Source organism: Mugil cephalus, chromosome 5 (assembly GCF_022458985.1).
Source record: "Mugil cephalus isolate CIBA_MC_2020 chromosome 5, CIBA_Mcephalus_1.1, whole genome shotgun sequence".
Taxonomy (NCBI): domain Eukaryota; kingdom Metazoa; phylum Chordata; class Actinopteri; order Mugiliformes; family Mugilidae; genus Mugil; species Mugil cephalus.
Genome location: NC_061774.1, coordinates 18,085,815 through 18,098,368, shown reverse-complemented (window position 1 = coordinate 18,098,368; position 12,554 = coordinate 18,085,815). Strand labels below are relative to the sequence as shown.

The 12,554-nt window shown below is 42.4% G+C and overlaps 1 protein-coding gene across 4 annotated transcripts; it reads left to right on the top strand.

Moving 5' to 3' along the window:
* Positions 1–4,008: 4,008 nt before the first annotated feature.
* Positions 4,009–12,539, top strand: LOC125008312 (gamma-aminobutyric acid type A receptor subunit pi). Of its 4 annotated transcripts, none has more exons than XM_047585499.1 (10): positions 4,009–4,727; positions 5,851–5,932; positions 6,077–6,171; positions 6,298–6,365; positions 6,465–6,682; positions 7,276–7,358; positions 7,548–7,685; positions 7,797–7,949; positions 10,903–11,096; positions 11,205–12,539. In XM_047585499.1, exons 2-10 carry the CDS (start codon positions 5,880–5,882, stop codon positions 11,535–11,537), a joined length of 1,335 nt encoding a protein of 444 aa, XP_047441455.1. In that variant the 5' UTR covers positions 4,009–4,727; positions 5,851–5,879; the 3' UTR covers positions 11,538–12,539. The 4 variants fall into 4 exon arrangements, with proteins under 4 accessions (XP_047441455.1, XP_047441454.1, XP_047441457.1 ...); XM_047585498.1 differs by having other exon boundaries at positions 6,059–6,171; XM_047585500.1 differs by having other exon boundaries at positions 4,704–4,727; positions 5,851–5,958; positions 6,059–6,171.
* Positions 12,540–12,554: the final 15 nt, after the last annotated feature.

The following is a 12,554-nucleotide window of genomic DNA, read 5'->3' as shown; positions in this document are numbered from 1 at the left end:
AAGCATCTCAATAAAAACAGTGTGCACAGTGTCAAATCCATTACTGCATCAACACAAAATTTGCCTATTGCCTATTAAATTTTATCCCTGAGGAAAAAAAGGATCAGTGGAGGTTCGCTAGTGAGCACTTGGGGGCAGACTGACAATTGCTTGTTATTATCTGGAAACTGAGATTAACAGTCTGTTAAAATCATGCAAATTCTTCTCTGCCCTAACAGCTACATTTCAGATCAAAGAACAAATGACTTCACATGGATGCCTGACTCATGATAATTATCTCACTGCATTGGCCATTGGCTTTTTGTATACTCAGCACTCTAGATATCTTGTAATTTGGGGGGCACCGGGGGTTGGACGCTTGAATAACCTTACAGCCGTTTTAAGTGGCAGCTGAATATAAACAGAAAATAAGACATTGACATTAGGTGTTAAGCACTTTATTTTTTATTTTTTTCCTCCCTTTTGATCTGAAATCCAAGACGCAAAGTCTTCACAGTAAAGCAGCGGCACAGCAGCTCTTCTCAGAGATCCACTCATTCCCAACTTCAGCACTTCTTCACAGATAAAGTCATAATACTCTATACTATGGGCAATACAGTAAATTATTTATTGCATACAGGAGATACAGATGACAAAAGTAACACTATTCTCAGTCACATAAAATCATATTTTTTATATTATACACTGATCAGACATGGCAATAACGTTGTTATATTTTAATATGAATCTTTTATATATTTTGGTTTTCTGTACCTCTTATACCTTCTCATAACTGTTTTGTCATGAAAAAAAACAGTGTACCCACTTACATTTGAAGTAGTTTATACATTCAGTATGTTCATCAAGACAATCAGTCACAAGAGTCCAAGCTGACGTTTGAATAAAAATATGTTGTTATTTTAAAGGGGAGGTGAGCCTGGTTGATCGTAATCTAAGTGTTAAAACTACCAGTACTTACCACTGGAATCTTGTTTGTAGTGATTCGTGCATTAAGTATTGCAATTAAATTGAGCTTCTATGTGCAAGACTGTTCCAGTAGTCTGGCACTGCCTGAGTCAGGGGTTTTAATTGTCATACTTTTAATAAGATACTGATATATCAAATATAGCTGTGGTTAGTAGGTTGATTTTTGCTCCCGGTCCCAAACATAATGGTCCTCCACGCTCTGCAAATAGTGTTTCCAGTTGCACAAATTTTAATTATACCTTTGTGAATATATTGCTCTTGAGAGACATGAGGGATCGTGTGGAGGAGTGAAAAGGAATTCAAAAGAATAAAACTTTACCCTCAAGGAGAGGAAAGGAGGAATGATGTGGAAATGTTTGGGCAATAATAAAACGTTTTGGGAAGTAATGCAGCGACTGGAGACTAGACCAACTGGATCATTAGAGATCAACAGGTGCAGTGGTAGAACAAGGACCCGAAGAGACTGAGAAACTGCCACAACATAAAACTGTCATGAACAGAAGCTCCTTAGGCTGTGCCACAGGTGGAGTTTAGGATATAAGCCAAGACAGTGAGTGAGAATACCGTAAAGCTTTCACTTGAAAGGGTGAAATTTCATGCTCATGTCTGAAGAGGGACAACAGAAAACACTTCATCGGCCTCACAAGCACAAGGCATGACATGACATCTGGCTCAGAGCAGAAGAGTCTACTACGCCACATTAATTCATATGTCTTCCCCCTGGATGTGGCGGCAGTCACAGTCGTTTCGGAGAGATTTATCTCCATCCTCCTCATGGGGCAGACCTACGACATTTCCATTCGTCACATGACAAAAAATCGCTGGACCAACGTGCGGACGGCGATGTTTCCATTTTCTGGTGCCTATGTGCCAATGGGGAGATGAGCGTTACCTGATGTAACTAATCCAAATGCTTATTCATGCTGTTTCACAGACAGAGAGAGGGAACCAAAAGGGAAATAGTTTCAAGGCGGGCAGGCAAAGAAATTCAGGAAAAGATGATGCACAGGATAAAGTGGATTGAAGGGAAGGAAAAAAGTGGCAGAACGTAGTGTTCTTGGATGTGGAGGGAAGATATGGATAAGAGGCAGGCTGAAGGTTGCAAAGGTAACTCGATCAGGGAGCAACAGAGGACACCAAGACAAATGAGTGACAGATGACTGAAGGAAGATCGTTGCGGCAGCGAGGCACTGTCAGCAAGGTTAACTGCTGGTATTTAATATGAAAAATGAACTTAGGCTGTGAGTAAATTGAGCAGTTATTGATAGTTATTGATATTCGGACTTCAATGAAGGAGGTGGACACTTGAAGGGTGCAGCATTAAACCCTGCACTACATGAAAACGAACGCAACCTTCAATGCAAAAACATACACGCAAGAAAAATTACATTTTAAATGATGTGCGCAACCCAAAAACCCAGTTTTAGCTATTAGCTACTCCTAGCTTGTTTCAGATTACTCTGCTGTACCTTGCTTGCATGACAACTCTTGTCAAAACAAAGATAGCTGCAGTTGCAAAAGCCAGTTGCTAATAATTACTAACACCTGCTCTCTACTAAAGAAAATGTTTTGTTTTCTTGTGACGCTTTAATTTAGTTATCTCTAAATCCCTTCTTAGAAAACACTAGAAACAGTGTTTGCACGTACAGCTGGTAGAACTGGCTCCTGGTCTGGGCGCCCATTGCTCTGGCTTCTAAGAATCCTATTTGCGGCGCCAATTGCACCACAGCCAGGCTCAGCCCTCATCAGTGCCCGGCACTCATCTAAAAACCATTTTCTTTGTGTGTCGTTGTGTTAGCACAGCTAAATTAGAATTGGCACTACTGAGACAACTTTAAAAGGAACGAAGTGCATTCATTAAAAAGACAGGCATCAAGATTTATCAAAAGAAATATTAAAGTTATCGCGCGCTGAATCATAGACATTTCACGCCGGCAATTACTGCGACCACTGTCAGACGTCAGGCATCTACGGTTTCAGAAAGATGTCCAAGTTGAATTTAAAGCATATTTGATCAAAAGCAGCCATAACGGAAAGAGACAGCGTCAAATAGGCAGTCAGACGATGCAAGTTAGATCCTGAACAGGGTGATTAGCTGAGAGGAAAATATGTTACACGAGCTGGCAAATAAACAGGCAGTCAGCAGGGTCAGGTTATTTTGGAGGTATTTAAGTGGCGAGAGGATTAAAACGAATGCGTAATAAAATCAGTGGTAGACGTGGAAATCAGGCAGGTAGGATGAAGCCATCAGCTCCATGCCCACTTAGTTGTCTACCACGGTGTGAGTGCTGATGATTATTCATTAGCCCCCCTAACTCTAACCGGTAAAACATTTACATCCTCCCCTTCAGGAGCTTCACAGACGTCTCCATCGGTGTCTGTCACTGTCAGGGACTGTGCGCACTGCAGTTCTTAAGGTGCAAATCAAATAGCCTTGTGTTCTTTCTGCAGTTCTCATCACCGTCATCATTAGGAGGATGCGGGCTATTTATGCACAACATGCAGCTAATATTGATTCACTAAACAAGCCGGGATGAGACTGTATCATGTATTATTGACTACCACTGCTGCATACTCGGAATACTGACTGAGAGACAAATGAAGTCGGTCTATGAGCACTAAGCTGAAATCTCGTAAGGACTTGTTAGGCAGTATGCCCTCAAGGTTTTTCTTACACGTGCCGCAGCTCTTACACACAGATTCTCGGAGGTCCGGCCCCATCATCAGAGTTAAAGCTCATGCCACAAAGCCAGAGGAGAGTGAGTGACATATAAAGATTAATCACACAATTTCAGGACTGCAGGGGATGAATGGCCGTGTGGGTCTTTTGTGCTGCGGTTGCCTGCCACGCGTGTGCGATTAAGCCTTCACCAACACTGCCATCGCAATCATCGTCCCCATTACAAGTCCAAGACGTTTGTAACCACCACCAGCAACATCAAGCAGCCTTTTCCCCCCTGATTTTAGGTTATACTAGTGCCAGAAGTATAGTTCATACATTGTGAGCTGCAGTTAAAATGGACGCACATGGGAAAAAAATACCTTTTTCTCAGCCACATTGGTATTTTATGGAAGTCAAGACAGAGCCAGACCTGAGAGTAAAGTAATTCAGATGATGACGGTGATGCAAGGGAACAGAGTTGGAGGTGAGAATGAAGAGGGCATGAAGGAAGGAGACAGAGGAGAGCTTCTGAGCCCAGAAGGAAGAGCAGTGTCAGTGTAAATTGGAGGTGAATGAGGCAGATAGAGATTATGGGCCGAAACAGTGTAGAGATTGAGATACAAGAGGTGAAATGGGGGATCAAGCTGGATGTTTGTGTGTGTCTAGTGTGCGTGCGTGTGTGTGGAGGTTGTGGCGACTGTGATAAAGAAAAAAAAAAAGGAAAAAATGTAGCACGAATGAGATGCTGAGTGGCACAAACAAAGAGGGAGGGGGGTCTTCTGCACGGAGGCTCTGTGGGGAGAGGAGTACAGCTGCACGGAGAGAGACGGAGGGAACTGCAAAAACAGCCGGCAGTAGCCCACTCGCTGGGAGCAAATATTATAAAGCAAGTGCGGTTTATTGGTAGATGGTGGAAGAAACTCTGGGATAAAATTGCAAATAGGCGAGGGAGGTGAGAAATCCCAGGTCGCCAGCAACACTCACGAGAGGGGAAGGCAGAAGAAGAGGAAACAAAGGAGAGAGCTGAGCCAGAGGAGGAGTGACCTGAGGTGGGGAAAGAAAAGCAGAAGAAAGGAAACGTGTGACAAAATCGAGGCAGGTAAGAGAAACTGTGAGCCCAAACCTGAAAAGGAGAAATGCTTAACATTGTCAAGATATAGATACATTTTCAGGGTAAAATATATGTAAACAAAATTAAATGTAAAATAACAGTGATGAAGAAAATGTATTTTGATGTGCATGCACATACGATTGAAAGCAAAAAACAAAAAGATGTGGTACTGGTCTGTGTGCTGTTCTGCAGTTTATGGCTTAAGAGAAAGAGGCAGAGTAGAATAGAAGATGCGTGAATTAATGAATGAATGAATGAATAAAAGGAAACTTGCACGAAGTAACAACGTAAAAACTGAGACGCAAGCCTCAGCCAAAGAGCAGCAAATGTGTGAGAGAAACTAAATAGAAGCTGATATCATTTTATGGTTGTTTAACTTTCATTGAGGCCATTAGGGATGGGATCAACAGTGTTCACATGCAGGATAATTTAGAATGCATAAATAATACACTGAACACGTCGCTATAAACGATTGCTTTGCTGAGACAGCCCCGAACACACGCTTGACAGTTTTGCACGATACGTCTGAAAGTAAGAGGAGACGGGGCCGAGGTCTGTTACCGTGAATGAGATTTATCTGCGAGGTGGAGGAGGAGGAGGCGAAGGAGGGAGGGCGGCATCGCTGGTGAGTAACAACTAGACAACAAGGAATAATGAGTTAGAGACGGGATCAGGGAGGCTTTGTGAATAAACCATGAGGCAGTGGTCTCATAAATCAGCAGCAGGTGGCAGGCTAAATGTCATGCATGCGTGCGAGGAAGTCACAGTAACAAGTGTAAATACAGTAGCCTTTCAAGACGCTGTCACTCATTGTTTTAATGTTCAAATGCGGGAGCATGTGAGCGCGTGGAAGCCAAATGGAGCAGCCGTTCATTTGTTAGTTGGAGCAGAAAGGCAGAGAATTGATACAAGTTTCCAGAGCGTGTTACACATACCAGAGAGGGGGAGAAAACAGGGTTTTGCGACATCAAAGGATGGAAATTGTGTTCTCCTGCAGATTTCCCCAGAGGTTTGTAATCACATTCAATTTGGTGCTGCCACCCTATGGTGAAACCAGAAGAGAGGCTATTAAAGGCTTATGTATTGTGTTTTGTCACCTCTCTCTGAGCAGCGCTGCTGACCCCTGCCTGCTGAACCACAATGTGTGCACAGCTGCATGCGCTACTGGTCTTCTTCCTGGCCTTCGCACAGGGGTGAGATCTATCATAAGCTGATAATGGTACTTGCATCGATTAAAACTACTATTTCAGTCTCTGTAAAATGACGTCCGTGGCCCTCTTCTCTTCTCCTGTCTCATTCCATCTCTCTGCTTTAATCAGCCATTGTATGTTCCCCAGCAACCACTGGGGTGAATGGAACGACTCTCAGCTTCTGCCGACAATTCAGAAGCTCATGAAAGGATACAACCGCTATCTCAGACCCAATTTCAATGGTACTAAGTAGCTCGCAAAGTCATGTTTGTGCTGAATTTGAAGTTTTCCTCATCAAAGCAGTAAGTGTGTCTCTTGACTGGAAGCTGACCCATTTACAAACCCTGCTGTGTCTCCGTCTTGTACAGAGGGTCCTGTGGAAATTGGAATGAGCCTTGATATCGCCAGCATTGATGCCATCTCCGAAATCAATATGGTAAACCGCTCTTCCTCCTATTTCTGTGACAGTGGGTGATATGAGGGAGCCGATTTAAGAAATAAAAGCCTAATTTCCATTGCACCATTTCTTCATTAGGACTACACAGCGACCATCTTCCTCCGCCAGCGCTGGCGTGACTCCCGGCTGGTGTTCCCAGGCAATGAGAGCGTGAGCGTGGACGGTCGCCTGGTGTCACTGCTCTGGATCCCTGACACCTTCATCCCGGACTCCAAGCGCTCCTTCCTGCACGACGTCACCGTGGAAAACCGCCTCATACGCATCTTCAGCAATGGAACTGTTCTCTACGCTCTTCGGTTCGGCCTATTGATTTGACATTTACTGACATTTGATACGATAATTTGCACCTGAGTTTTTCTCGATCTGCTGAGCTTGAGAAAAATTGACCTGGAACAAAACGAAAATCAAACCGTGCTGGTCACAAAATGAAAACGTTTTCACGTGGTTTCGGATTTTTCTGCTGTAATCAATCAAGAGCTGGCCTCAGGTTCTACTCAAAAAGAAAAAAAGGAGTTTTTCCTAATATCTAATCTGTAATGTCACATTGCAACACAGGTTTTTTTTTTGAGTAGATAGCAAGACTGAGGACAGAAAGGTCAACTTTGTGGTGTGGACTGAATATTGCATGATTCAGGAACCTGCCCTCGTTCTGGCATTACATTAAAGACTCCGTGAGTCTAAAGATTAAACAAGCAGAATCTTTTCATCACTCCAGGATACCACTGCACATACCACTTGTACATAATTAATGAATCAGATTCCAAAATAAGATGCTGACACCTCATAAATGAGTCTTTGTTCTCTTGATTGTTGCTTGGAGGAAGACAGCCAACTGTCTTCACCAAGTTTTATGAAGCTTTCTAATGAGTTTGCTATAACTACCCCACAGTATCACGGCTACAATCGCCTGCAACATGGATCTGACCAAGTACCCAATGGACAAACAGGTGTGCACCCTGCAGCTGGAGAGCTGTGAGTACTTCCCCTGGGCCCTCCATCAATCCACCATCAAGTCTCGGACATAAATCATCCTCATCCCATCACCACTATCACCATTTTCATCCTCCTCATCATCAGTGTAGTGAGTATCCAGCTGAACGGGCGACATTACTGCTGAGTAGGTCAGATTCACCACAGCTTAATGAGCGTTTGCCTTGCCAGGGGGCTACAACCTACAGGATGTGGTGTTCTACTGGACCAGAGGGAACGATTCAGTGAAGGGTTTGGACACTCTGCGACTGGCTCAGTACAGCGTGGAGAGCTACTATACATCGGTGTCTGAGGCTGTGTACGAAACAGGTACCACGCTACCCAGGAGTCACACTACTTGTGGAGTTACATAATGAAAAAAATCCTTGAAGCGCACAGTGGTAATACAACACATTTGTGTCTTTCTGTGTTTCTCCGCAGGACAGTACCCCAAGCTGGTGCTGCATTTTTCTCTTCGTAGGAACGTGTTGTTCTTCATCTTGGAGACATATGTTCCATCCGTTCTGCTAGTGGTGCTCTCCTGGGTCTCCTTCTGGATCAGCCAGTCATCTGTACCAGCCAGGACCTGCATTGGTCAGTACCAGAGTTCATACTCCAAGTTTATGTACACTTGGTTTTCAGCTCATACACCAGTGAGAGACTAGTAACATACTGATATTTGCCAGTGTTATAGCACATTATTTAATGTGCCTCAATCTGGTTTTATATTATGCAGCACAATTAAAAATGAATATTTTGTTAAAATAATGTGCTATATAGAAGAATTGTGTTTGAGTGAAATGATTACTTTGACTGTGTCCACTCAACTCCTATTTTGCCACCTGATAGGCAGCTGTAAAGTGTCATCAGTCATTCATCTATATTAGGACGCATTTTAAATGTTTAGAATTAAAGAAAAAATAAATAAATTCGAGTTCAAAGTTAGTGTTTGGATGGCATTTTACATTCAGCTCAGAGCTAGGAGCACACAAGTACAGACCCTTTCCAAAAAAAATGAGAATATAATTTTTTTATTTAATTTCCATAATTCCATTCAAAAAGTTAAACTTTCATAGATTATAGATTCAGGGCCCACAATTTAAACGATTTCAAGTATTTATTTTTTTTTAACATAATTTGGGCTTCCAGCTCATAAAACCCACAAAAACAAGAATTCAAAAAAAAAAAAAAAAATTGAATACTGTGAAGAAATCGCCATTTACTTCTCAGTTTTTGCAGAAAAAAAAAAAAAAAAAATCAGCCTGTGGCATTGCCTGGGAGTTATGGAAGCCCAGGTTTCCTTGATGCTTGCTGTCAGCTCTTCTTTGTTGTTGGGTCTGGTGCCCCTCATTTTCCTCTTGAGAATACCCCATAATTCTCAATAGGGTTTAGGTCCAGCAAGTTGGCTGGCCAATCAAGCACTGTGATGGTATGGGCAGGGGCCAGGTCCTACTGGTAGATTAAATCTGCATCTCCATACAGATCCTCAGCAGAAGGAATCGTGAAGTCCTCTAAAACATTCTGGTAGACTGTTGCAGTGACCTTGGATTTAAGAAAGCAGAGTTTACCAACACCTGCATCCCAAATCATGACTGACTGTGGATATTTTACACTGGCCCTCAAGCAGCTTGGGTTCTGTTCCTCACCCGTCTTCCTCCAAACCCTTGGACCTTGATTCCCATATTAAAAGGCACACTTTACTTTCATTGGAAAAGAGGAACTTGGACCACTGGCCAACAGTCTAGTCCTTCTTCTCCTTGGCCCAGTTGAGACACTTCCTACATTAGCTCAGGTTCAGAAGTGGCTTGACCTGAGTAACCCAACAGTTGTAGCCCATCTCCCTGAATGTGGTGGTTTTTGAAGCTGTGACTCTGGCCTCATTCCACTCGTTCTGGATCTCTGCCAGATTCTTGAATCTTCTGTTTGATAATCTGCTGAAGCCCACGGTCATTTCTTTTGCTGGTGCATCTTTTCCTGCCAGATTTTGCCCTTCCACTAGACTTTCCATTGATATGCTTGGACACACCACTCTGTGAACAGCCAGCCTCCTTAGCCATGAACTTTTGTGGTTTACCCATCCTATGGATGGTCTTCTGGCCAGTTGTCATGTCTGCAGTCTTCCCCATATTGAACCAAACTGAGACAATTGAACCAAACTGAAGCAATTTAATGACACCTGGGGAAAGTTTAAAACATTTTTAAAACATTTTTGCCCTGCAAGATTTGGACTGATTTCACAGTATTCTAATTTTTTGAATTCCTGTTTTTGTGGGTTTTATGAGCTGGAAACCCAAATTATGTAAAAATAAACAAATAAATACTTGTGGGCCCTGAATCTATAATCTATGAAAGTTTAACTTTTTGAATGGAATTATGGAAATTAAACAACTTTTCTATGATGTTCAAATTTTTTGGAAATGGTCTGTATAAGTGTAGGTTAAGGTGTCAAGTCCAGCAGTACCTTAAATGAACCTCTAGAAAGATTCTGTAAAAGAGAAGCTTTTTTCTACTGATATACACAGCCTAGCCTAGTAGATACAAGTTACTGCATGGGCAATTATCTTTCAGCGGGCATCAAGTTATTCAACCCCAACTTACAGAAACTACTAAGATTGGGTTAAGAACTGTCCAACGGATGCTTAAAAACTGAAAGGATAGTGGTGAACCATCGTATTTCAGGCAAAAATCACAATCATCAATTCCTTAAATGTTGGGGGAAATTAAATCAAAGAAAAACAACAGTAGAACTCAGGGCTATGTTTAATAGTGAAAGTAAAACCATTTACACACATACAATACAAAGGGAACTCAAGGGATTGGGACTGAACAGTTGTGTAGCTTTAAGAAAACCACTAACCAGTGAGGCTAACTGGTAAGAAAATGTTTCAGTTTGCTAGGGAGCATAAAGATTGGAGCAATGGAAGAAGGTCATGTGGTCTGATGAGACCCACCCATTATGCCTAGTGTCTACTGTTTTTCGGCCTGTGGGGTCAGTGCTATGATCTGGGATTGTTTCAGTTGCTCAATTCTAAGTTCAGCCACATTATGCCCAAAGAATGAGGTCAGCTGACTACCTGAATCCACTGAATGACCAGGTTATTCCATCAATGGATGGATGAATGAATCAATGGATCTTCCCTGATGGGCATCGAGATATTCCAAGATGACCATGTCAGGATTCATCAGACTGAAATTGCGAAACAGTGGTTCAGGGAGCATGAGACATCATTTTCACACATGGATTGGCCACCACAGAGTCCAGACCTTAACCCCATTGAGAATCCTTGGGATGTGCTGGAGAAGCCTTTGCACAGGGGTCAGACTCTCCCATCATCAATACCAGTGAACAAATTAATGCAACACTGGATGGAAATAAATCTTGTGGCATTGGAGAAGCTTCTTATCCAAACAAGTGATTATTGCTGTAATCCAACAAAATATTAGAGTGTGTATTTCAAAACTGTTTCATGAAAATCCAAAGACAGCAAAAGAATGAAAGATATTGAGAGGGTGTGTACATTATGAAAATTCTGTCTGTGTCCTTCAGGAGTGACAACGGTCCTGACAATGACCACTCTCATGATGGGTGCCCGCACTTCCCTGCCCAATGCCAACTGCTTCATAAAGGCCATAGATGTTTACCTGGGCATCTGTTTCACCTTCATCTTTGGTGCACTGTTGGAGTATGCCTGTGCTCACTTTTACACCATGCAGCACCAGACCATAGAGGATTTACACCGGGTGAGCAAAATGCTTAGGCTTAAACATGGCAAACAAGGCAAAATGTCCATATTGATAATAGAGATATGTTAATAGAGATATCAGTCCATCTATTTGTCTGTCTAACAGGAACTTCTGAGGGAGCTGAACGAGTCTAATGGAAACGGCTCGATCCCCATTGTCAGCTCCAGTCAACCAAACCAGTCAGTGGATACTGGCTCGACTGCGGAGGAGCCCACAGAGCAGTCAATGAACAGTGACGCCAATAAACACTCTGGATCGAAAGAGAAGATGCAAAGCCAGGGCTGCGGTTTGACATCAATGAGGGATGCATCACGCAGAGCAGTGTCCATATTTGTCGTGGAAAACCCACACAACATTGATCGTCATGCTCGCACCGCATTCCCCACGGCATTCCTCTTTGTCAATATCCTATACTGGCTTTATTATCTCTTTCTCTGAGTGCAAGCGGCAGACAAGATCCTGTCACTATCCTGAAGCTGCTCTACCTCCTCATTTGAGACCCAATACCAGTCGTCACTGCCTGGATCTGAAACAACCTTTTTGTACCTTTTTAGGATATCAAATTGGTGAAAAGCTGTTGGTCAGGACTACAAACCGTAAATTATTTCTATTGATCATATATGAGTGGATGGCTTCCAACATATAAGCATGTAAGAGTGTTGACATGAAGCTTCTTTTATCTGTAGATCAAATGAGGATGAGTTAGCTGCTAGAACTGCACCAATATTCTTTTCTGCATTAAGTTAAGACTTTATTAAGCATTGACTGTACATATGGATGGCGAAAATGCTCTTCCAATGTGAAGCCAAAGCAAGTATAGCTCCCCCTGGTGACTGGCTGCAGTATAGGTCACAAGCACCACCTCCTCTGTGTTAGTGAATGGGACTTTAGGTAGTTAATATAATGTTGTTGCATGTTTTAGTGTCATTTTTTTTTAACAAGTTTTGTTTTCGTTAGTTATTTGATTCTATAGAAACAGCAGGATGTGACATAATGGCGACTACCAGTTGCCATGCCAACCGCTCCCTAATGCTGTTTGAGTTATAAGATTTAAAACAAACAAACAAAGAACAACTACAGTGTATAATCCAACATTTCTGTGCAACTGGTGGAGGTAGAGCAGAGGATAGTGTTAATTAAACACAAACGCAAATATTTCCAGGTGTGGCCATGTCATCGGTATATCCGCGTGGCTCCACTTTCGGACCGTACTGCGCAGACTCTGGCTCCAAACTTGCAAAATGGTGCCGCCCGTATCCCCGGGTAAATATACCGTCAGATTGCGGTGACTTGCCATCCATATTTGTACAGTCTGTTATTAAGAGTCAAATGTAGACTAAAAATGTAGTTTTTCGTGTTTTGTCTGAATCACATCGTTTGTATGAGACCATATATTTAATGCGTTGTATATTATATCAAAATAAAAGGATATATAAATGACTGGCATGTGCTGAA

Excerpts from the sequence above, each read along its gene's own strand:
- LOC125008312 (XM_047585498.1), top strand. The coding sequence starts at position 5,880 with ATGTGTGCACAGCTGCATGCGCTACTGGTCTTCTTCCTGGCCTTCGCA. Across the intron at positions 5,933-6,058 it reads TTCCTGGCCTTCGCACAGGG|CCATTGTATGTTCCCCAGCA; the intron begins GTGAGATCTATC and ends TGCTTTAATCAG. Across the intron at positions 7,686-7,796 it reads TGAGGCTGTGTACGAAACAG|GACAGTACCCCAAGCTGGTG; the intron begins GTACCACGCTAC and ends GTTTCTCCGCAG.